This window comes from Salvelinus fontinalis, chromosome 2 (assembly GCF_029448725.1).
Source record: "Salvelinus fontinalis isolate EN_2023a chromosome 2, ASM2944872v1, whole genome shotgun sequence".
NCBI classification, from domain to species: Eukaryota; Metazoa; Chordata; class Actinopteri; order Salmoniformes; family Salmonidae; genus Salvelinus; species Salvelinus fontinalis.
The window spans coordinates 433,030-459,818 of NC_074666.1; the positions used below are offsets into that span (position 1 = coordinate 433,030).

Genomic DNA, 26,789 nt, shown 5'->3' on the forward strand with positions numbered 1-26,789 from the left:
TGAGAGGAGGGTGGTAGCAGGGTGTATTAGGGTAGCAGCTTGGAACAGAGTGCTGAGAGGAGGGAGGTAGCAAGGTGTATTAGGGTAGCAGCTTGGAACAGAGTGCTGAGAGGAGAGGAGGGTGGTAGCAAGGTGTATTAGGGTAGCAGCTTGGAACAGAGTGCTGAGAGGAGGGTGGTAGCAAGGTGTATTAGGGTAGCAGCTTGGAACAGAGTGCTGAGAGGAGAGGAGGGTGGTAGCAAGGTGTATTAGGGTAGCAGCTTGGAACAGAGTGCAGAGAGGAGAGGAGGGTGGTAGCAAGGTGTATTAGGGTAGCAGCTTGGAACAGAGTGCTGAGAGGAGAGGAGGGTGGTAGCAAGGTGTATTAGGGTAGCAGCTTGGAACAGAGTGCTGAGAGGAGGGTGGTAGCAAGGTGTATTAGGGTAGCAGCTTGGAACAGAGTGCTGAGAGGAGAGGAGGGTGGTAGCAAGGTGTATTAGGGTAGCAGCTTGGAACAGAGCGCTGAGAGGAGGGTGGTAGCAAGGTGTATTAGGGTAGCAGCTTGGAACAGAGTGCTGAGAGGAGGGGAGGGTGGTAGCAAGGTGTGTTAGGGTAGCAGCTTGGAACAGAGCGCTGAGAGGAGAGGAGGGTGGTAGCAAGGTGTATTAGGGTAGCAGCTTGGAACAGAGTGCTGAGAGGAGAGGAGGGTGGTAGCAAGGTGTATTAGGGTAGCAGCTTGGAACAGAGTGCTGAGAGGAGGGTGGTAGCAAGGTGTATTAGGGTAGCAGCTTGGAACAGAGTGCTGAGAGGAGAGGAGGGCGGTAGCAAGGTGTATTAGGGTAGCAGCTTGGAACAGAGCGCTGAGAGGAGGGTGGTAGCAGGGTGTATTAGGGTAGCAGCTTGGAACAGAGTGCTGAGAGGAGGGAGGTAGCAAGGTGTATTAGGGTAGCAGCTTGGAACAGAGTGCTGAGAGGAGAGGAGGGAGGTAGCAAGGTGTATTAGGGTAGCAGCTTGGAACAGAGTGCTGAGAGGAGAGGAGGGTGGTAGCAAGGTGTATTAGGGTAGCAGCTTGGAACAGAGTGCAGAGAGGAGAGGAGGGTGGTAGCAAGGTGTATTAGGGTAGCAGCTTGGAACAGAGTGCTGAGAGGAGAGGAGGGTGGTAGCAAGGTGTATTAGGGTAGCAGCTTGGAACAGAGTGCTGAGAGGAGGGTGGTAGCAAGGTGTATTAGGGTAGCAGCTTGGAACAGAGTGCTGAGAGGAGAGGAGGGTGGTAGCAAGGTGTATTAGGGTAGCAGCTTGGAACAGAGCGCTGAGAGGAGGGTGGTAGCAAGGTGTATTAGGGTAGCAGCTTGGAACAGAGTGCTGAGAGGAGGGGAGGGTGGTAGCAAGGTGTGTTAGGGTAGCAGCTTGGAACAGAGCGCTGAGAGGAGAGGAGGGTGGTAGCAAGGTGTATTAGGGTAGCAGCTTGGAACAGAGTGCTGAGAGGAGAGGAGGGTGGTAGCAAGGTGTATTAGGGTAGCAGCTTGGAACAGAGTGCTGAGAGGAGGGTGGTAGCAAGGTGTATTAGGGTAGCAGCTTGGAACAGAGTGCTGAGAGGAGAGGAGGGCGGTAGCAAGGTGTATTAGGGTAGCAGCTTGGAACAGAGTGCTGAGAGGAGGGTGGTAGCAGGGTGTATTAGGGTAGCAGCTTGGAACAGAGCGCTGAGAGGAGAGGAGGGTGGTAGCAAGGTGTATTAGGGTAGCAGCTTGGAACAGAGTGCTGAGAGGAGAGGAGGGTGGTAGCAAGGTGTATTAGGGTAGCAGCTTGGAACAGAGTGCTGAGAGGAGGGGAGGGTGGTAGCAAGGTGTATTAGGGTAGCAGCTTGGAACAGAGTGCAGAGAGGAGAGGAGGGTGGTAGCAAGGTGTATTAGGGTAGCAGCTTGGAACAGAGTGCTGAGAGGAGAGGAGGGTGGTAGCAAGGTGTATTAGGGTAGCAGCTTGGAACAGAGTGCTGAGAGGAGAGGAGGGTGGTAGCAAGGTGTATTAGGGTAGCAGCTTGGAACAGAGCGCTGAGAGGAGAGGAGGGAGGTAGCAAGGTGTATTAGGGTAGCAGCTTGGAACAGAGTGCTGAGAGGAGAGGAGGGTGGTAGCAAGGTGTATTAGGGTAGCAGCTTGGAACAGAGTGCTGAGAGGAGGGTGGTAGCAAGGTGTATTAGGGTAGCAGCTTGGAACAGAGTGCTGAGAGGAGAGGAGGGTGGTAGCAAGGTGTATTAGGGTAGTAGCTTGGAACAGAGTGCTGAGAGGAGAGGAGGGTGGTAGCAAGGTGTATTAGGGTAGCAGCTTGGAACAGAGTGCTGAGAGGAGAGGAGGGTGGTAGCAAGGTGTATTAGGGTAGCAGCTTGGAACAGAGTGCTGAGAGGAGAGGAGGGAGGTAGCAAGGTGTATTAGGGTAGCAGCTTGGAACAGAGCGCTGAGAGGAGGGTGGTAGCAAGGTGTATTAGGGTAGCAGCTTGGAACAGAGTGCTGAGAGGAGAGGAGGGTGGTAGCAAGGTGTATTAGGGTAGCAGCTTGGAACAGAGTGCTGAGAGGAGAGGAGGGTGGTAGCAAGGTGTATTAGGGTAGCAGCTTGGAACAGAGTGCTGAGAGGAGAGGAGGGTGGTAGCAAGGTGTATTAGGGTAGCAGCTTGGAACAGAGTGCTGAGAGGAGAGGAGGGTGGTAGCAAGGTGTATTAGGGTAGCAGCTTGGAACAGAGTGCTGAGAGGAGAGGAGGGAGGTAGCAAGGTGTATTAGGGTAGCAGCTTGGAACAGAGTGCTGAGAGGAGAGGAGGGTGGTAGCAAGGTGTATTAGGGTAGCAGCTTGGAACAGAGTGCTGAGAGGAGAGGAGGGAGGTAGCAAGGTGTATTAGGGTAGCAGCTTGGAACAGAGTGCTGAGAGGAGAGGAGGGTGGTAGCAAGGTGTATTAGGGTAGCAGCTAGGAACAGAGTGCTGAGAGGAGGGTGGTAGCAAGGTGTATTAGGGTAGCAGCTTGGAACAGAGTGCTGAGAGGAGAGGAGGGTGGTAGCAAGGTGTATTAGGGTAGCAGCTTGGAACAGAGTGCTGAGAGGAGGGAGGTAGCAAGGTGTATTAGGGTAGCAGCTAGGAACAGAGTGCTGAGAGGAGGGTGGTAGCAAGGTGTATTAGGGTAGCAGCTAGGAACAGAGTGCTGAGAGGAGAGGAGGGAGGTAGCAAGGTGTATTAGGGTAGCAGCTTGGAACAGAGTGCTGAGAGGAGAGGAGGGTGGTAGCAAGGTGTATTAGGGTAGCAGCTTGGAACAGAGTGCTGAGAGGAGAGGAGGGTGGTAGCAAGGTGTATTAGGGTAGCAGCTTGGAACAGAGTGCTGAGAGGAGGGAGGTAGCAAGGTGTATTAGGGAAGCAGCTAGGAACAGAGTGCTGAGAGGAGGGAGGTAGCAAGGTGTATTAGGGTAGCAGCTAGGAACAGAGTGCTGAGAGGAGGGAGGTAGCAAGGTGTATTAGGGTAGCAGCTTGGAACAGAGTGCTGAGAGGAGGGAGGTAGCAAGGTGTATTAGGGTAGCAGCTTGGAACAGAGTGCTGAGAGGAGGGTGGTAGCAAGGTGTATTAGGGTAGCAGCTTGGAACAGAGTGCTGAGAGGAGAGTGGTAGCAAGGTGTATTAGGGTAGCAGCTTGGAACAGAGTGCTGAGAGGAGAGGAGGGTGGTAGCAAGGTGTATTAGGGTAGCAGCTTGGAACAGAGTGCTGAGAGGAGAGGAGGGAGGTAGCAAGGTGTATTAGGGTAGCAGCTAGGAACAGAGTGCTGAGAGGAGAGGAGGGTGGTAGCAAGGTGTATTAGGGTAGCAGCTTGGAACAGAGTGCTGAGAGGAGGGTGGTAGCAAGGTGTATTAGGGTAGCAGCTTGGAACAGAGTGCTGAGAGGAGAGGAGGGAGGTAGCAAGGTGTATTAGGGTAGCAGCTAGGAACAGAGTGCTGAGAGGAGAGGAGGGCGGTAGCAAGGTGTATTAGGGTAGCAGCTTGGAACAGAGTGCTGAGAGGAGGGGAGGGAGGTAGCAAGGTGTATTAGGGTAGCAGCTTGGAACAGAGTGCTGAGAGGAGAGGAGGGTGGTAGCAAGGTGTATTAGGGTAGCAGCTTGGAACAGAGTGCTGAGAGGAGAGGAGGGAGGTAGCAAGGTGTATTAGGGTAGCAGCTTGGAACAGAGTGCTGAGAGGAGAGGAGGGTGGTAGCAAGGTGTATTAGGGTAGCAGCTTGGAACAGAGTGCTGAGAGGAGGGCGGTAGCAAGGTGTATTAGGGTAGCAGCTAGGAACAGAGTGCTGAGAGGAGGGTGGTAGCAAGGTGTATTAGGGTAGCAGCTTGGAACAGAGTGCTGAGAGGAGAGGAGGGTGGTAGCAAGGTGTATTAGGGTAGCAGCTTGGAACAGAGTGCTGAGAGGAGAGGAGGGAGGTAGCAAGGTGTATTAGGGTAGCAGCTTGGAACAGAGTGCTGAGAGGAGGGTGGTAGCAAGGTGTATTAGGGTAGCAGCTTGGAACAGAGTGCTGAGAGGAGAGGAGGGAGGTAGCAAGGTGTATTAGGGTAGCAGCTTGGAACAGAGTGCTGAGAGGAGGGGAGGGTGGTAGCAAGGTGTATTAGGGTAGCAGCTTGGAACAGAGTGCTGAGAGGAGAGGAGGGAGGTAGCAAGGTGTATTAGGGTAGCAGCTTGGAACAGAGTGCTGAGAGGAGAGGAGGGTGGTAGCAAGGTGTATTAGGGTAGCAGCTTGGAACAGAGTGCTGAGAGGAGGGTGGTAGCAAGGCGTGTTAGGGTAGCAGCTTGGAACAGAGTGCTGAGAGGAGAGGAGGGCGGTAGCAAGGTGTATTAGGGTAGCAGCTTGGAACAGAGTGCTGAGAGGAGAGGAGGGTGGTAGCAAGGTGTATTAGGGTAGCAGCTTGGAACAGAGTGCTGAGAGGAGGGTGGTAGCAAGGTGTATTAGGGTAGCAGCTTGGAACAGAGTGCTGAAAGGAGAGGAGGGTGGTAGCAAGGTGTATTAGGGTAGCAGCTTGGAACAGAGTGCTGAGAGGAGGGAGGTAGCAAGGTGTATTAGGGTAGCAGCTTGGAACAGAGTGCTGAGAGGAGGGTGGTAGCAAGGTGTATTAGGGTAGCAGCTTGGAACAGAGTGCTGAAAGGAGAGGAGGGTGGTAGCAAGGTGTATTAGGGTAGCAGCTTGGAACAGAGTGCTGAGAGGAGGGTGGTAGCAAGGTGTATTAGGGTAGCAGCTTGGAACAGAGTGCTGAGAGGAGAGGAGGGAGGTAGCAAGGTGTATTAGGGTAGCAGCTTGGAACAGAGTGCTGAGAGGAGAGGAGGGTGGTAGCAAGGTGTATTAGGGTAGCAGCTTGGAACAGAGTGCTGAGAGGAGAGGAGGGTGGTAGCAAGGTGTATTAGGGTAGCAGCTTGGAACAGAGTGCTGAGAGGAGGGTGGTAGCAAGGTGTATTAGGGTAGCAGCTTGGAACAGAGTGCTGAGAGGAGGGTGGTAGCAAGGTGTATTAGGGTAGCAGCTTGGAACAGAGTGCTGAGAGGAGAGGAGGGCGGTAGCAAGGTGTATTAGGGTAGCAGCTTGGAACAGAGTGCTGAGAGGAGAGGAGGGAGGTAGCAGGGTGTATTAGGGTAGCAGCTTGGAACAGAGTGCTGAGAGGAGAGGAGTGCGGTAGCAAGGCGTATTTGGGTAGCAGCTTGGAACAGTGGATGGTAGCAAGGCATTTCAGGGTAGCGGGTAGTAATTGATTGTTTGGCTAATAAGTAATGATGAGGTCGGGGATTTTGGGAATAGAGTTCTAATGACTCTGTCAGGACTCTGGTGATCGAGGAACCTTTGGGAGCCCCACGAAAATGTGGATCTGATCAATTCATATGCACCGGGCACAGATGTCAATTCAACGTCTATTCCAAGGTGCTTCAAAATAGTTTCATTGATGTTGAGAAAACACTGATTGAATTCATGTGTGTGCCAAGGGGGTCTATACTATGCTACACAGCCCCGGATCTACCTAAACTCTACCTAAACTGCCTATACTCTACCTAAACTCTACCTAAACTGCCTAAACTCTACCTAAACTCTACCTAAACTCTACCTAACTACCTAAACTCTACCTAAACTCTACCTAACTACCTAAACTCTACCTAACTACCTATACTCTACCTAAACTACCTATACTCTACCTAACTACCTATACTCTAACTAACTACCTAAACTCTACCTAACTACCAATACTCTACCTAACTACCTAAACTCTACCTAAACTCTACCTAACTACCTAAACTCTACCTAACTACCTATACTCTACCTAAACTACCTATACTCTACCTAACTACCTATACTCTAACTAACTACCTAAACTCTACCTAACTACCAATACTCTACCTAACTACCTATACTCTACCTAAACTACCTATACTCTACCTACACTACCTATACTCTACCTAACTACCTAAACTCTACCTAACTACCTATACTCTACCTAAACTACCTATACTCTACCTAACTACCTATACTCTACCAATACTCTACCTAACTACCTATACTCTACCTAACTACCTATACTCTACCTAAACTACCTATACTCTACCTAAACTACCTATACTCTACCTAACTACCTATACTCTACCTAAACTACCTATACTCTACCTAACTACCTATACTCTACCAATACTCTACCTAACTACCTATACTCTACCTAACTACCTATACTCTACCTAAACTACCTATACTCTACCTAACTACCTATACTCTACCAATACTCTACCTAACTACCAATACTCTACCTAACTACCTAAACTCTACCTAACTACCTATACTCTACCTAAACTACCTATACTCTACCTAACTACCTATACTCTACCAATACTCTACCTAACTACCTATACTCTACCTAAACTACCTATACTCTACCTAAACTACCTATACTCTACCTAACTACCTATACTCTACCAATACTCTACCTAAACTACCTATACTCTACCTAAACTACCTATACTCTACCTAACTACCTATACTCTACCTAAACTACCTATACTCTACCTTAACTACCTATACTCTACCTTAACTACCTATACTCTACCTAACTACCTATACTCTACCTAAACTACCTATACTCTATCTAAACTACCAATACTCTACCTAACTACCTAAACTCTACCTACACTACCTATACTCTACCTAAACTCTACCTAACTACCTATACTCTACCTAACTACCTGTACTCTACCTAACTACCTAAACTCTACCTAACTACCTATACTCTAACTAAACTCTACCTAACTACCTATACTCTACCTAAACTCTACCTAACTACCTAAACTCTACCTAACTACCTATACTCTACCTAAACTACCTATACTCTACCTAACTACCTATACTCTACCTAAACTACCTATACTCTACCTAACTACCTATACTCTACCTAAACTACCTATACTCTACCTAACTACCTATACTCTACCAATACTCTACCTAACTACCTATACTCTACCTAACTACCTATACTCTACCTAACTACCTATACTCTACCTAAACTACATATACTCTACCTAACTACCTATACTCTACCAATACTCTACCTAACTACCTATACTCTACCTAAACTACCTATACTCTACCTAACTACCTATACTCTACCTAACTACCTATACTCTACCTAACTACCTATACTCTACCTAACTACCTAAACTCTACCTAACTACCTATACTCTACCTAAACTCTACCTAACTACCAATACTCTACCTAAACTACCAATACTCTACCTAAACTACCTATACTCTACCTAACTAACTATACTCTACCTAACTACCTAAACTCTACCTAACTACCTATACTCTACCTAAACTCTACCTAACTACCTATACTCTACCTAAACTACCAATACTCTACCTAAAGTACCAATACTCTACCTAAACTACCTATACTCTACCAATACTCTACCTAACTACCTATACTCTACCTATACCACCTATACTCTACCTAACTACCTATACTCTACCTAATTATATAAACTACCTATACTCTACCTAAACTACCTATACTCTACCTACACTACCAATACTCTACCTAAACTACCTATACTCTACCTAAACTACCAATACTCTACCGACACTACCTATACTCTACCTAACTACCTATACTCTACCTATACTACCTATACTCTACCTAACTACCTATACTCTACCTAACTACCTAAACTCTACCTAACTACCTATACTCTACCTAAACTACCTATACTCTACCAATACTCTACCTAAACTACCAATACTCTACCTAACTACCTATACTCTACCTAAACTACCAATACTCTACCTAAACTACCTATACTCTACCTAAACTACCTATACTCTACCTAACTACCTATACTCTACCTAAACTACCAATACTCTACCGACACTACCTATACTCTACCTAACTACCTATACTCTACCTATACTACCTATACTCTACCTAACTACCTATACTCTACCTAACTACCTAAACTCTACCTAACTACCTATACTCTACCTAAACTACCTATACTCTACCTAACTACCTATACTCTACCTATACTACCTATACTCTACCTAACTACCTATACTCTAACTAACTACCTAACTACCTATACTCTAACTATACTCTACCTAACTACCTATACTCTACCTAACTACCTGTACTCTACCTAACTACCTATACTCTACCTAACTACCTATACTCTACCTAAAGTACCAATACTCTACCTAAACTACCTATACTCTACCAATACTCTACCTAACTACCTATACTCTACCTATACCACCTATACTCTACCTAACTACCTATACTCTACCTAATTATATAAACTACCTATACTCTACCTAAACTACCTATACTCTACCTACACTACCAATACTCTACCTAAACTACCTATACTCTACCTAAACTACCAATACTCTACCGACACTACCTATACTCTACCTAACTACCTATACTCTACCTATACTACCTATACTCTACCTAACTACCTATACTCTACCTAACTACCTAAACTCTACCTAACTACCTATACTCTACCTAAACTACCTATACTCTACCAATACTCTACCTAAACTACCAATACTCTACCTAACTACCTATACTCTACCTAAACTACCAATACTCTACCTAAACTACCTATACTCTACCTAAACTACCTATACTCTACCTAACTACCTATACTCTACCTAAACTACCAATACTCTACCGACACTACCTATACTCTACCTAACTACCTATACTCTACCTATACTACCTATACTCTACCTAACTACCTATACTCTACCTAACTACCTAAACTCTACCTAACTACCTATACTCTACCTAAACTACCTATACTCTACCTAACTACCTATACTCTACCTATACTACCTATACTCTACCTAACTACCTATACTCTAACTAACTACCTAACTACCTATACTCTAACTATACTCTACCTAACTACCTATACTCTACCTAACTACCTGTACTCTACCTAACTACCTATACTCTACCTAACTACCTATACTCTACCTAAACTACCTATACTCTACCTAACTACCTATACTCTACCTAACTACCTGTACTCTACCTAACTACCTGTACTGTACCTAACTACCTATACTCTACCTATACTCTAACTAACTACCTATACTCTATCTAACTACCAATACTCTACCTAAACTACCTATACTCTACCTAACTCTACCTAACTACCTAAACTCTACCTAAACTCTACCTAACTACCTATACTCTACCTTAACTACCAATACTCTACCTAACTACCTATACTCTACCTAACTCTACCTAACTACCTAAACTCTACCTAAACTCTACTTAACTACCTATACTCTACCTTAACTACCAATACTCTACCTAACTACCTATACTCTACCTAACTCTACCTAACTACCTAAACTCTACCTAAACTCTACCTAACTACCTATACTCTACCTATACTCTAACTAACTACCTATACTCTACCTACACTACCTATACTCTACCTATACTCTAACTAACTACCTATACTCTACCTACTCTACCTATACTCTACCTACACTACCTATACTCTACCTATACTCTAACTAACTACCTATACTCTACCTACACTACCTATACTCTACCTATACTCTAACTAACTACCTATACTCTACCTACACTACCTATACTCTACCTATACTCTAACTAACTACCTAAACTCTACCTAACTACCTAAACTATACCTAACTACCTAAACTCTACCTAACTACCTAAACTCTACCTAACTACCTAAACTATACCTAACTACCTATACTCTACCTAACTACCTATACTCTACCTAACTACCTAAACTCTACCTAACTACCTATACTCTACCTAACGACCTAAACTCTACCTAACTACCTATAATCTACCTAACTACCTATACTCTACCTTAACTACCTATACTCTACCTAAACTACCTATACTCTACCTAAACTACCAATACTCTACCTAACTACCTATACTCTACCTAAACTACCTATACTCTACCTAAACTACCAATACTCTACCTAACTACCTAAACTCTACCTACACTACCTATACTCTACCTAAACTCTACCTAACTACCTATACTCTACCTAACTACCTGTACTCTACCTAACTACCTAACTACCTATACTCTAACTAAACAACCTATATACTTCCTTAAACCAACAGGACCAGACATCATTCTGCCTCTAGACGATGTAGTGAAGGGTTAAACCAACAGGACCAGACATCATTCTGCCTCTAGAAGATGTAGTGAAGGGTTAAACCAACAGGACCAGACATCATTCTGCCTCTAGACGATGTAGTGAAGGGTTAAACCAACAGGACCAGACATCATTCTGCCTCTAGACGATGTAGTGAAGGGTTAAACCAACAGGACCAGACATCATTCTGCCTCTAGACGATGTAGTGAAGGGTTAAACCAACAGGACCAGACATCATTCTGCCTCTAGACGATGTAGTGAAGGGTTAAACCAACAGGACCAGACATCATTCTGCCTCTAGACGATGTAGTGAAGGGTTAAACCAACAGGACCAGACATCATTCTGCCTCTAGACGATGTAGTGAAGGGTTAAACCAACAGGACCAGACATCATTCTGCCTCTAGACGATGTAGTGAAGGGTTAAACCAACAGGACCAGACATCAATTATGTGTTCGTCATTGGACTCAATATTCTAGTCAGGATCCCCTCATCACCACCAGTTGTTGGAGATGATTCCGTTGGTTATCGTTTGTTTCTGGTTGTGGCTGTTGTTCCGTCTCTCCAATATCCATTAATCTGCCGTTAGCTGAGCTGCTGTTCAACAGTTTGTTTCGACAGCAGCTGTTGTGTAGCGAGGCTGATCAGCTGTGTGTGTGTGTGTGTGTGTGTGCGTGTGCGTGTGCGTGTGCGTGTGCGTTGGTGTTGGTGTGTGTGTGTGTGTGTGTGTGTGTGTGTGTGTGTGTGTGTGTGTGTGTGTGTGTGTGTGTGTGTGTGTGTGTGTGTGTGTGTGTGTTGGTGTATGTGAGTGAGTGATCCTCTCAAGTAGAACCAGAGGCTGTTTCACTGAACAACCAAGGTTGTCTCAGGTCTCGCATCAATAACTGTGTGTGCCCGTATCGACAAGCCACCCAGATGCTCTCACCAACAGCTGTTTATTTAGAAGTGTTGTTTCAGATGACAATTAGCAGCAGCCTCCCCTCCACTCCTCAGGGCGACGGTGATGTTGAAGACATACCGTCTGGTTTAAACAGTAGTTCTGTCTACCTCTTAAATGGAATCCTATACCAGCTATGTACGATTACCACTCTGGGATGTGGAGTGTTTTTACGGGACGGGATGGAGCTCATTGTAGTTCGTTTTCATTTCAATGGCTGATCAACCGACTGATAAATCCGTTCATGGTTCTGATAGCTCCATGCTCAGGGTCTTTGAAGTTGTGAAGTGTTTTCGGCAGCTGTGAAGAAGACGAGAGGAGGATGCCAGGCACTCCAGTCTCCTCTTGTCCTTCTCTCCTCCTGGGCGATGGAGAGGAGACATAGCTGAGGGAGAAAATAGATAAGGATCTTAGTAAAAGTCACAGACTCATAGAAAACTGAGCAAGTCACCAAAGAGACATGAAACTGCTTCCTGATCAAACAGAAGAAAAGTTTCATATCAAGAATCAGAACATTATAACTTCCATAATTGTCCATAATTGTACTTTGAGCTGACTGCTGTCTTGATAAATGGGGATGGGTGAGGGGGGGGGGGGTGAGCGGACAGTGTATGTGTGTGTGTGTGGGGGGGGGGGGGGTTGTGTTTGTGTTTGTGTGTGTCAAATAAATCCAATCACATCTTATTTGTCACATGCTTGGTGAACAACAGGTTTAGACTAACAGTGAAATGTTTACTTAAGGGCCCTCTCCAACAACACAGAGAGAAATATACTAGATAAATATTAGAAAGTAAATAACAATGAGTACAGATAACTTGACAACAAACACCTGATACCAGGTAATCATCAAATCATCAAATCAAATCAAATCAAGTTTATTTTATATAGCCCTTCGTCCATCAGCTAATATCTCGAAGTGCTGTACAGAAACCCAGCTTAAAACCCCAAACAGCAAGCAATGCAGGTGCAGAAGCACGGTGGCTAGGAAAAACTCCCTAGAAAGGCCAAAACCTAGGAAGAAACCTAGAGAGGAACCAGGCTATGAGGGGTGGCCAGTCCTCTTCTGGCTGTGCCTGGTGGAGATTATAACAGAACATGGCCAAGATGTTCAAAATGTTCATAAATGACCAGCATGGTCAAATAATAATCAGGAATAAATGTTAGTTGGCTTTTCATACCAGGTAATAACTTGGCTATTAACATGGGGCACCAGGTAATAACTTGGCTATTAACACATGACACCAGGTAATAACTTGGCTATTAACATGGGGCACCAGGTAATAACTTGGCTATTAACATGGGGCACCAGGTAATAACTTGGCTATTAACAGATGCTACCAGGTAATAACTTGGCTATTAACAGATGCTACCAGGTAATAACTTGGCTATTAACATGGGGCACCAGGTAATAACTTGGCTATTAACATGGGGCACCAGGTAATAACTTGGCTATTAACATGGGGCACCAGGTAATAACTTGGCTATTAACATGGGGCACCAGGTAATAACTTGGCTATTAACATGGGGCACCAGGTAATAACTTGGCTATTAACACATGACACCAGGTAATAACTTGGCTATTAACATGGGGCACCAGGTAATAACTTGGCTATTAACATGGGGCACCAGGTAATAACTTGGCTATTAACATGGGGCACCAGGTAATAACTTGGCTATTAACATGGGGCACCAGGTAATAACTTGGCTATTAACATGGGGCACCAGGTAATAACTTGGCTATTAACATGGGGCACCAGGTAATAACTTGGCTATTAACAGATGCTACCAGGTAATAACTTGGCTATTAACAGATGCTACCAGGTAATAACTTGGCTATTAACATGGGGCACCAGGTAATAACTTGGCTATTAACATGGGGCACCAGGTAATAACTTGGCTATTAACATGGGGCACCAGGTAATAACTTGGCTATTAACATGGGGCACCAGGTAATAACTTGGCTATTAACATGGGGCACCAGGTAATAACTTGACTATAAACACTAGGTAATAGGGGTGGCAGGTAGGTTAGTGGTTAGAGCATTGAGCCAGTAACCGAAAGGGCAAGGCAGTTAACGTCTTATGGCTTGGGGGCTGTTTAGGGTCCTGTTGGTTCAAGACATGGTGATCCGGTATTACTTGCGGTGCGATAGCAGAGAGAACACTATGAATTGGTTGCCTGGAATCTTTGACAATTTTTTGGGCCCTTCTTCTAACACCACCTAGTATAGGGGACCTGGATGACAGGGAGCTCGGCCCTAGTTATGTACTGGGCCATATGCACTATCCTCTGTAGCACCTTGCGGTTGGATGCCAACCAGTCAAGATGAACTCAATGGTGCAGCTGTAGAACTTTTTGAGGATCTGTGGGCCCATGGCGAATCTTTTCAGCCTCTTAATGGGCTTCACGACTGTGTTGGTGTGTTAGGACCGTGATAGTTTGTTGGTGATGTGGACATCAAGGAACTTCAAACTCTCGACCCGCTACCCTACAGCCCATCGATGTGAATGGGGGAGAGTTCGGCCCTGTTTAGTTCCAGGGACCTTAGCTTAGTGATGAGTTTCGAGGATACTATGGTGTTGAACGCTGAGCTATAGTCGATGAATAGCCATCTGACTTATAGTACCAGTCAAAAGTTTGGACAAATCTACTCATTCATGGGTTTTTCTTTATTTTTACTGTTTTATACATTATAGAATAATATTGAAAACATCAAAACAACGAAATAACACATATGGGATCATGTAGTAATTAAAGTGTTAAAGAAATCAAACCTATATATTTTAAATTTTAAATTCTTCAAAGTAGCCACCTTTTGCCTTGATGACAGCTTTGCACACTCTTGGCATTCTCTCAACCAGTTTCACATGGAATGCTTTTCCAACAGTCTTGAAGTAGTTCCCACATATGCTGAGCACTTGTTGGCTGCTTTTCCTTCACTCTACAGTCCAACTCATCCCAAACCTTCTCATTTGTTGTTTTTTTCTAGCCACCGTGCTTCTACACCTGCATTGCTTGCTGTTTGGGGTTTTAGGCTGGGGTTCTGTACAGCACCTTGAGATATCAGCTGATGTAAGAATGGCTATATAAATACATTTGATTTGATTTGATTTGAGTTGAGGTTGGGTGATTGTGGTTCCAGGTTATGTGATACAGCACTCCATCACTCTCCTTCTTGGTCAAATAACACTTACACAGCCTGGAGGTGTGTTTGGTCATTGTCTTGTTGAAAAACAAATGACAGTCCCACTAAGCGCAAACCAGATGGGATATCGTATTGCTGCTCTTGTCACCTCTAGTTGCACAGGTGACATGCTGATAGAAATTAGGTATGTTTTCCTGCATTAACGTTCCCGGCCACAAGGAGCGTCCACTCTGGATGAGCATTTTCTTGTTTGCTTATGGCCCTATACATTTTGTTGACTGCGGTCTTTGTGCCATTATCGGTTTGTGGTGGTAAATAGACGGCTACGAATAATATAGATGAGAACTCTCTTGGTAAATAGTGTGGTCTACTGCTTATCATGAGCTAACCTCATGACTTCCTAGATATTAAAGATTGCACAGCTGCTGTTGTTAATAAAGAGCTACACACCTCCTCCTTCCAGGTTACCCAAAGCTGCAGTTCGGTCTTGACAATGCAAAGAAAACCCAGCTACATGTACAGTATATTATCCATATCGTTGTTCAGCCACGACTCTGAGAAAACTAAGATATTAGTGCCTCCGGTCCCGTTGATAGGATAGTCTCGAATGGAGCTCGTCCGGTTTGTTCTCCAGTGATTGTGCGGCCGCCAGTAGAACGGAGGGTAGAGGCAGTTTGTGTTCTCGTCGACGTAGTCTCGTCAGGGAGCCCACTCCTTCTCCTCTTATCTGCCGTCTCTTCCTCTTTTCAAGTCCCGGGGTTTAGGTCCTGGTCTTCAATGAGCACTACGTCCAGAGCTGCTGACTTGTTGAGGTAGAAATATGCATCCAAACGGAGGTTAGTGATCATTGTGCTGATGTCCAGAAGATATTTTCGGTCATTGGAAATAATGGCAGAAGTTTAAGAAACAAACACAAAATAGCAGGATTGGTCAGGAGCCCGTAAGACGGCAGCTGTGTGTGGCATCCTGAGGTTCGAGGCCACCCAGCATACTGGTGGTCAACAGAGACAGTTCTGATGTGGACCACCCAGCATACTGATGGTCAACAGAGACAGTTCTGATGTGGACCACCCAGCATACTGATGGTCAACAGAGACAGTTCTGATGTGGACCACCCAGCATACTGATGGTCAACAGAGACAGTTCTGATGTGGACCACCCAGCATACTGATGGTCAACAGAGACAGTTCTGATGTGGACCACCCAGCATACTGATGGTCAACAGAGACAGTTCTGATGTGGACCACCCAGCATACTGATGGTCAACAGAGACAGTTCTGATGTGGACCACCCAGCATACTGATGGTCAACAGAGACAGTTCTGATGTGGACCACCCAGCATACTGATGGTCAACAGAGACAGCTCTGATGTGGACCACCCAGCATACTGATGGTTAACAGAGACAGTTCTGATGTGGACCACCCAGCATACTGATGGTCAACAGAGACAGTTCTGATGTGGACCACCCAGCATACTGATGGTCAACAGAGACAGTTCTGATGTGGACCACCCAGCATACTGATGGTCAACAGAGACAGTTCTGATGTGGACCACCCAGCATACTGGTGGTCAACAGAGACAGTTCTGATGTGGACCACCCAGCATACTGATGGTCAACAGAGACAGTTCTGATGTGGACCACCCAGCATACTGATGGTCAACAGAGACAGTTCTGATGTGGACCACCCAGCATACTGATGGTCAACAGAGACAGTTCTGATGTGGACCACCCAGCATACTGATGGTCAACAGAGACAGTTCTGATGTGGACCACCCAGCATACTGATGGTCAACAGAGACAGTTCTGATGTGGACCACCCAGCATACTGATGGTCAACAGAGACAGTTCTGATGTGGACCACCCAGCATACTGATGGTCAACAGAGACAGTTCTGATGTGGACCACCCAGCATACTGATGGTAAACAGAGACAGCTCTGATGTGGACCACCCAGCATACTGATGGTTAACAGAGACAGTTCTGATGTGGCCCACCCAGCATACTGATGGTCAACAGAGACAGTTCTGATGTGGACCACCCAGCATACTGATGGTCAACAGAGACAGTTCTGATGTGGACCACCCAGCATACTGATGGTCAACAGAGACAGTTCTGATGTGGACCACCCAGCATACTGATGGTCAACAGAGACAGTTCTGATGTGGACCACCCAGCATACTGATGGTCAACAGAGACAGTTCTGATGTGGACCACCCAGCATACTGATGGTCAACAGAGACTGTTCTGATGTGGACCACCCAGCATACTGATGGTAAACAGAGACAGTTCTGATGTGGACCACCCAGCATACTGACAGTCAACAGAGACAGTTCTGATGTGGACCACCCAGCATACTGACGGTCAACAGAGACAGTTCTGATGTGGACCACCCAGCATACTGATGGTCAACAGAGACAGTTCTGATGTGGACCACCCAGCATACTGATGGTCAACAGAGACAGTTCTGATGTGGACCACCCAGCATACTGATGGTCAACAGAGACAGTTCTGATGTGGACCACCCAACATACTGTAGTAAATAGCAGCAGATATGCTTGGGGTTATACAGAACGCTACCTGCCGTCTGTCTGTCTGTCTGTCTGTCTGTCTGTCTGTCTGTCTGTCTGTCTGTCTGTCTGTCTGTCTGTACCTGTCTGTCTGTCTGTCTGTCTGTCTGTCTGTCTGTCTGTCTGTCTGTACCTGTCTGTACATCTGTCTGTCTGTCTGTCTGTCTGTCTGTCTTTCTGTCTGTCTGTACCTGTCTGTCTGCCTGTACCTGTCTGTCTGTCTGTCTGTCTGTCTGTCTGTCTGTCTGTCTGTACCTGTCTATCTGCCTGTACCTGTCTGTCTGTCTGTCTTTCTGTCTGTCTGTACCTGTCTGTCTGCCTGTACCTGTCTGTCTGTCTGTCTGTCTGTCTTTCTGTCTGTCTGTACCTGTCTGTCTGCCTGTACCTGTCTGTCTGCCTGTACCTGTCTGTCTGTCTGTCTGTCTGTCTGTCTGTCTGTCTGTCTGTACCTGTCTGTCTGTCTGTCTGGTGAATAGATAAATGATCCCATCTAGTATGAAATGTTTGAAGTTGGTTCATACTCTCAATGTTTTTCCATTCAGTTAGCAGCAAACAGGTCGATGGCTGGGACCAGCTGTCTGCCTCATGGCTGTGTGACTAGCTCTGGGGGGGGTTGGCTGTGTAGCTATCTATGGGTAAGTGGCTGTGTGACTAGCTCTGGGGGGGGTGGCTGTGTAGCTATCTATGGGTAAGTGGCTGTGTGACTAGCTCTGGGGGGGGTGGCTGTGTAGCTATCTATGGGTAAGTGGCTGTGTGACTAGCTCTGGGGGGGGGGGGTGGCTGTGTAGCTATCTATGGGTAAGTGGCTGTGTGACTAGCTCTGGGGGGGGGGGGTGGCTGTGTAGCTATCTATGGGTAAGTGGCTGTGTGACTAGCTCTGGGGGGGGTGGCTGTGTAGCTATCTATGGGTAAGTGGCTGTGTGACTAGCTCTGGGGGGGGGGGGTGGCTGTGTAGCTATCTATGGGTAAGTGGCTGTGTGACTAGCTCTGGGGGGGGTGGGGGGGTGGCTGTGTAGCTATCTATGGGGAAGTGGCTGTGTGGATATCCTGGGGGGGGGGGGGGGTGTATATAGATACTGACCCTGTATATAGATACTGACCCTGTATATAGCTACTGACACTGTATATAGATACTGTCCCTGGATCTGTCCCTGTATATAGATACTGACCCTGTATATAGCTACTGACCCTGTATATAGCTACTGACCCTGTATATAGATACTGACCCTGTATATAGATACTGACCCTGTATATAGATACTGTCCCTGGATCTGTCCCTGTATATAGATACTGACCCTGTATATAGCTACTGACCCTGTATATAGCTACTGACCCTGTATATAGATACTGACCCTGTATATAGATACTGACCCTGGAACTGACCCTGTATATAGCTACTGACCCTGTATATAGATACTGACCCTGTATATAGCTACTGACCCTGGAACTGACCCTGGAACTGACCCTGTATATAGATACTGACCCTGTATATAGCTACTGACCCTGTATGTCGATACTGACCCTGTATGTAGATACTGACCCTGGAACTGTCCCTGTATATAGCTACTGACCCTGTATATAGATACTGACCCTGTATATAGATACTGACCCTGGAAATGACCCTGTATATAGATACTGACCCTGTATATAGATACTGACCCTGTATATAGATACTGACCCTGGAAATGACCCTGTATATAGATACTGACCCTGTATATAGCTACTGACCCTGTATGTCGATACTGACCCTGTATGTAGATACTGACCCTGGAACTGTCCCTGTATATAGCTACTGACCCTGTATATAGATACTGACCCTGTATATAGATACTGACCCTGGAAATGACCCTGTATATAGATACTGACCCTGGAACTGTCCCTGTATATAGATACTGACCCTGTATATAGCTACTGACCCTGTATATAGATACTGACCCTGTATATAGCTACTGACCCTGTATATAGATACTGACCCTGGAACTGTCCCTGTATATAGATACTGACCCTGTATATAGCTACTGACCCTGTATATAGATACTGACCCTGTATATAGATACTGACCCTGTATATAGATACTGACCCTGTATATAGCTACTGACCCTGGAACTGTCCCTGTATATAGCTACTGACCCTGTATATAGATACTGACCCTGTATATAGATACTGACCCTGTATATATATACTGACCCTGTATATAGATACTGACCCTGTATATAGATACTGACCCTGTATATAGTTACTGACCCTGTATATAGATACTGACCCTGGAACTGACCCTGTATATAGCTACTGACCCTGTATATAGATACTGACCCTGTATATAGATACTGACCCTGGAACTGACCCTGTATATAGATACTGACCCTGTATATAGATACTGACCCTGTATATAGATACTGACCCTGTATATAGCTACTGACCCTGTATATAGCTACTGTCCCTGTATATAGATACTGACCCTGTATATATATACTGACCCTGTATATAGATACTGACCCTGTATATAGATACTGACCCTGTATATAGTTACTGACCCTGTATATAGATACTGACCCTGGAACTGACCCTGTATATAGCTACTGACCCTGTATATAGATACTGACCCTGTATATAGATACTGACCCTGGAACTGACCCTGTATATAGATACTGACCCTGTATATAGATACTGACCCTGTATATAGATACTGACCCTGTATATAGATACTGACCCTGGAACTGACCCTGTATATAGATACTGATATTGATTACTGTGTTGTTGGGAAAGAGCAACTAAGTCTTCTCTGTACTAGTGCACGTGACAATAAAACACACACACACACACACACACACAGCCAAAGTTCATGTCCTCAGAGTTCTCCTTCAATGAGTCATTGAGCTGTTTACACCCTAACCACAGGAGGTTGGTGCCGCCCTAATTGGGGAGGACGGTCCTGTGGTAATGGCAAGAGCAGAATCTGTGGAATGGTATCCAATACATGTGACACATGGTTTCCATGGTTTCCATGTGTTTGATACCATTCCATTGACTCCGTTCAATACATTATTATGAGCCGTCCTCCCCTCAGCAGCCTCCACTGACCCTAACCATGTGTAAATAAGGCTGTGAGTACAGCAGCTTTCTGTTATTCTCGTACCCTCCGGGGCTTGTTCCTGTACGCTACATGCTGAAAAACAACACACAGTAAAGACTCCTGATGACAAAGTCCCGTTCTGCTGCAACCTCATTCTCCCTCATCACTCTGTCTGCAATGTTATGTAGAACAGGGGGTCTGGAAACCGGTCTCAGCACGCCTCCACCCACCCAGTCTCCACCCAGCCAGCACCCACCACCCAGCCTCCACCCACCCAGCCTCCACCCACCCAGCCTCCACCCAGCCAGCTTCCACCCAGCCAGCCTCCACCCAGCCAGCCTCCACCCAGCCTGCACCCACCACCCAGCCTCCACCCACCCAGTCTCCACCCAGCCAGCACCCACCACCCAGCCTCCACCCACCCAGCCTCCACCCACCCAGCCTCCACCCAGCCAGCTTCCACCCAGCCAGCCTCCACCCAGCCAGCCTCCACCCAGCCTGCACCCACCACCCAGCCTCCACCCAGCCTCCACCCACCCAACCAACCCACCCAACCAGCCTCCACCCAGCCAGCTTCCACCCACCCAGCCTCCACCCAGCCAGCCTCCACCCAGCCAGCACCCACCACCCAGTCTCCAACCAGCCTCCACCCAACCAACCAGCCTCCACCCAGCCAGCCTCCACCCACCCAGCCTCCACCAACCCAGCCTCCACCCACCCAGCCAGCCTCCACCCAGCCAGCCTCCACCCAGCCAGCCTCCAACCAGCCAGCCTCTTCCACCCAGCCAGCCTCCACCACCCAGCCAGCCTCAAACCGCCCAGCCAGCCTCCACCCAGCCAGCCTCCACCCACCCAGCCAGCCTCCACCACCCAGCCAGCCTCCACCCACCCAGCCTACACCCACCCAGCCTCCACCCACCCAGCCTCCTTCACCCACCCAGCCTCCACCCAGCCTCCTCCACCCACCCAGCCTCCGACCAGCCAGCTTCCACCCACCCAGCCTCCACCCACCCAGCCTCCACCCAGCCAGCACCCACCACCCAGCCTCCAACCAGCCTCCACCCAACCAACCAGCCTCCACCCAGCCAGCCTCCACCCACCCAGCCTCCACCAACCCAGCTTCCACCAACCCAGCCAGCCTCCACCCAGCCAGCCTCCACCCAGCCAGCCTCCAACCAGCCAGCCTCTTCCACCCAGCCAGCCTCCACCACCCAGCCCACCTCCACCCGCCCAGCCAGCCTCCACCACCCAGCCAGCCTCCACCCAGCCAGCCTCCACCCACCCAGCCTCCACCCACCCAGCCTCCACCCACCAAGCCTCCTTCACCCACCCAGCCTCCACCCAGCCTCCTCCACCCACCCAGCCTCCGACCAGCCAGCTTCCACCCACCCAGCCTCCACCCACCCAGCCTCCACTCAGCCAGCACCCACCACCCAGCCTCCACCCACTCTCCACCCACCCAACCAGCCTCCACCCAGCCAGCCTCCACCCACCCAGCCTCCACCCACCCAGCCTCCACCCACCCAGCCAGCCTCCACCCAGCCAGCCTCCAACCAGCCAGCCTCTTCCACCCAGCCAGCCTCCACCACCCAGCCAGCCTCCACCCGCCCAGCCAGCCTCCAACCACCCAGCCAGCCTCCACCCAGCCAGCCTCCACCCAGCCAGCCTCCACCACCCAGCCAGCCTCCACCCACCCAGCCTACACCCACCCAGCCTCTACCCACCCAGCCTCCTTCACCCACCCAGCCTCCACCCAGCCTCCTCCACCCACCCAGCCTCCACCCAGCCAGCCTCCTTCACCCAGCCAGCCTCCACCCAGCCTCCTCCACCCAGCCTCCTCCACCCACCGAGCCTCCTTCACCCAGCCAGCCTCCACCCAGCCAGCCTCCACCCACCCAGCCTCCACCCACCCAGCCTCCTTCACCCAGCCAGCCTCCACCCAGCCAGCCTCCACCCAGCCAGCCAGCCTCCATCCACCCAGCCTCCACCCAGCCAGCCTCCACCCAGCCAGCCTCCACCCAGCCAGCCTCCACCCAGCCAGCCTCCTTCACCCGGCCAGCCTCCACCCAGCCTCCTCCACCCAGCCTCCTCCTCCCAGCCAGCCTCCACCCAGCCTCCACCACCCAGTCAGCCTCCACCCAGCCTCCTCCACCCAGCCAGCCTCCACCTAGCCTCCACCACCCAGCCTCCACCACCCAACCTCCTCCACCACCCAGCCTCCACCACCCAGCCTCCTCCACCACCCAGCCTCCACCACCCAGCCTCCTCCACCACCCAGCCTCCTCCACCCAGCCAGCCTCCACCCAGCCTCCTCCACCCAGCCTCCTCCACCCAGCCAGCCTCCACCCAGCCAGTCCCCACCCAGCCTCCTCCACCACTCAGCCTCCTCCACCACCCAGCCTCCTCCACCCAGCCTCCTCCACCCAGCCTCCTCCACCCAGCCAGCCTCCACCCAGCCAGCCCCCACCCAGTCTCCTCCACCACCCAGCCTCCTCCACCCAGCCTCCTCCACCCAGCCTCCTCCACCCAGCCTCCTCCACCCAACCAGCCCCCACCCAGCCTCCTCCACCCAGCTTCCTCCACCCAACCAGCCCCCACCCAGCCTCCTCCACCCAGCCTCCTCCACCACTCAGCCTCCTCCACCACCCAACCAGCCTCCACCCAGCCTCCTCCACCCAGCCTCCTCCACCCAACCAGCCCCCACCCAGCCTCCTCCACCCAGCCTCCTCCACCCAACCAGCCCCCACCCAGCTTCCTCCACCCAGCCTCCTCCACCCAGCCAGCTCTGCTGTGCTCTGTTGTGTTTGATGTTGGTCTATAGTAGCAGCCCCTTGACTCCACTATGTTAACATTTCCATAAATTCCCGTTGGACAGCATTTACATGGTCTTTAGAGCACCATTATGAGCTGTGTGTCAAGGGAAAGCCAGCATGTTTAGCCACATGCCATCCACAGGTATAGCTTAAAAATGTATAGCCTTTGTAATCAATAGTGAAACCTGCATCCTGACTGATTGATTAGATAGTTAGTGTCTCAGCACCGGGAAGCTTGATGTTGGGGAGCTGTTGAGTTATGGGAGAGAGGACAATACACGGCACGACGTCGGCTCTCACTCCGGTCGGGAATCGATTGAGGTGGTGATTATACATCCGTGTATTCATAAAGGCAAAATTATTAACAGAGAGATGACTAGCCTAGTTAAATAAAGGTTACATTAAAAAAAATTAAAAATATATTCAGACTAGTGGAGTGTTCTGTTAGTTAAATACTAATAAGACCAGTGGAGTGTTCTGTCAGTTAAAGACTAATCAGACTAGTGGAGTGTTCTGTTAGTTAAAGACTAATCAGACTAGTGGAGTGTTCTGTCAGTTAAAGACTAATCAGACTAGTGGAGTGTTCTGTCAGTTAAAGACTAATCAGACTAGTGGAGTGTTCTGTCAGTTAAAGACTAATCAGACTAGTGGAGTGTTCTGTCAGTTAAATACTAATCAGACTAGTGGAGTGTTCTGTCAGTTAAAGACTAATCAGACTAGTGGAGTGTTCTGTCAGTTAAAGACTAATCAGACTAGTGGAGTGTTCTGTCAGTTAAAGACTAATCAGACTAGTGGAGTGTTCTGTCAGTTAAAGACTAATCAGACTAGTGGAGTGTTCTGTCAGTTAAAGACTAATCAGACTAGTGGAGTGTTCTGTCAGTTAAAGACTAGTATTACTATTAAAACAATGAAAAACAATTAGAACAAAAACACAAGAGAAATAAGAAGAACATGTGAAGGTGAGTTTCAGGGTAAGGGTCAGTTCCAGGGTCAGTTCCAGGGTCAGTTCCAGGGTCAGTTCCAGGGTCAGTTCCAGGGTCAGTTCCAGGGTCAGTTCCAGGGTCAGTTCCAGGGTCAGTTCCAGGATCAGTTCCAGGGTCAGTTCCAGGGTCAGTTCCAGGGTCAGTTCCAGGGTCAGTGGCAGGGTCAGTTCCAGGGTCAGTTCCAGGGTCAGTTCCAGGATCAGTTCCAGGGTCAGTTCCAGGGTCAGTTCCAGGATCAGTTCCAGGGTCAGTTCCAGGGTCAGTTCCAGGGTCAGTTCCAGGGTCAGTTCCAGGGTCAGTTCCAGGGTCAGTTCCAGGGTCAGTTCCAGGGTCAGTTCCAGGGTCAGGGAGACTAGAGATGTAGGGCTGGTGGATGTATGGGGGTGTAGAATGCTTTCAGAGGAATATGTAAAGAAAGACTGTATGGAGAGATGTATACAAATCCTGATATGTGACTGGACTTCATAACACATCCCTACAGCCGACTGTGTCCCAAATGGCACCATATTCCCTATATAGTGCACTACTTTAGACCAGAGCCCTATAGAACCCTATTCCCTTTATAGTGCACTTCTTTGACCAGAGCCCATAGGGTATAGGTTGCGGTTTGGGATGTACCTTACATGGCTGGAGTTAGTAGCAGTTCCTAATGCTCAGCTAACGCTAACCCTAACCCCTAACCCCTAACCCCTAACCCTAACCCCTAACCCCTAACCCCTAACCCTAACCCCTAACCCCTAACCCCTAACCCCTAACCCCTAACCCCTAACCCCTAACCCCTAACCCCTAACCCCTAACCCTAACCCCTAACCCTAACCCCTAACGCTAACCCTAACCCTAACCCTAACCCTAACCCTAACCCTAACCCTAACCCTAACCCTAACCCTAACCCTAACCCTAACCCTAACCCTAACCCTAACCCTAACCCTAACCCTAACCCTAACCCTAACCCTAACCCTAACCCTAACCCTAACCCTAACCCTAACCCTAACCCTAACCCTAACCCTAACCCTAACCCTAACCCTAACCCTAACCCTAACCCTAACCCTAACCCTAACCCTAACCCTAACCCTAACCCTAACCCTAACCCTAACCCTAACCCTAACCCTAACCCTAACCCTAACCCTAACCCTAACCCTAACCCTAACCCTAACCCTAACCCTAACCCTAACCCTAACCCTAACCCTAACCCTAACCCTAACCCTAACCCTAACCCTAACCCTAACCCTAACCCTAACCCTAACCCTAACCCTAACCCTAACCCTAACCCTAACCCTAACCCTAACCCTAACCCTAACCCTAACCCTAACCCTAACCCTAACCCTAACCCTAACCCTAACCCTAACCCTAACCCTAACCCTAACCCTAACCCTAACCCTAACCCTAACCCTAACCCTAACCCTAACCCTAACCCTAACCCTAACCCTAACCCTAACCCTAACCCTAACCCTAACCCTAACCCTAACCCTAACCCTAACCCTAACCCTAACCCTAACCCTAACCCTAACCCTAACCCTAACCCTAACCCTAACCCTAACCCTAACCCTAACCCTAACCCTAACCCTAACCCTAACCCTAACCCTAACCCTAACCCTAACCCTAACCCTAACCCTAACCCTAACCCTAACCCTAACCCTAACCCTAACCCTAACCCTAACCCTAACCCTAACCCTAACCCTAACCCTAACCCTAACCCTAACCCTAACCCTAACCCTAACCCTAACCCTAACCCTAACCCTAACCCTAACCCTAACCCTAACCCTAACCCTAACCCTAACCCTAACCCTAACCCTAACCCTAACCCTAACCCTAACCCTAACCCTAACCCTAACCCTAACCCTAACCCTAACCCTAACCCTAACCCTAACCCTAACCCTAACCCTAACCCTAACCCTAACCCTAACCCTAACCCTAACCCTAACCCTAACCCTAACCCTAACCCTAACCCTAACCCTAACCCTAACCCTAACCCTAACCCTAACCCTAACCCTAACCCTAACCCTAACCCTAACCCTAACCCTAACCCTAACCCTAACCCTAACCCTAACCCTAACCCTAACCCTAACCCTAACCCTAACCCTAACCCTAACCCTAACCCTAACCCTAACCCTAACCCTAACCCTAACCCTAACCCTAACCCTAACCCTAACCCTAACCCTAACCCTAACCCTAACCCTAACCCTAACCCTAACCCTAACCCTAACCCTAACCCTAACCCTAACCCTAACCCTAACCCTAACCCTAACCCTAACCCTAACCCTAACCCTAACCCTAACCCTAACCCTAACCCTAACCCTAACCCTAACCCTAACCCTAACCCTAACCCTAACCCTAACCCTAACCCTAACCCTAACCCTAACCCTAACCCTAACCCTAACCCTAACCCTAACCCTAACCCTAACCCTAACCCTAACCCTAACCCTAACCCTAACCCTAACCCTAACCCTAACCCTAACCCTAACCCTAACCCTAACCCTAACCCTAACCCTAACCCTAACCCTAACCCTAACCCTAACCCTAACCCTAACCCTAACCCTAACCCTAACCCTAACCCTAACCCTAACCCTAACCCTAACCCTAACCCTAACCCTAACCCTAACC

At 48.3% G+C, this 26,789-nt stretch overlaps 2 protein-coding genes across 3 annotated transcripts in view; both read left to right on the forward strand.

Annotated features, from left to right (window-relative positions):
• LOC129869518 (ciliary neurotrophic factor receptor subunit alpha-like) overlaps positions 1 to 26,789 on the forward strand; it is a 574,739-nt gene that overhangs the window by 184,128 nt on the left and 363,822 nt on the right. The window lies entirely within an intron of this gene.
• Positions 13,576 to 26,789, forward strand: part of LOC129869510 (uncharacterized) — a 22,869-nt gene continuing 9,655 nt past the window's right edge. The window contains exons 1-2 of the mRNA XM_055943982.1: positions 13,576 to 13,587; positions 20,581 to 22,148. Coding sequence (XP_055799957.1) covers positions 13,576 to 13,587; positions 20,581 to 22,148 — 1,580 coding nt within the window. The remainder of the gene's footprint in view (positions 13,588 to 20,580; positions 22,149 to 26,789) is intronic.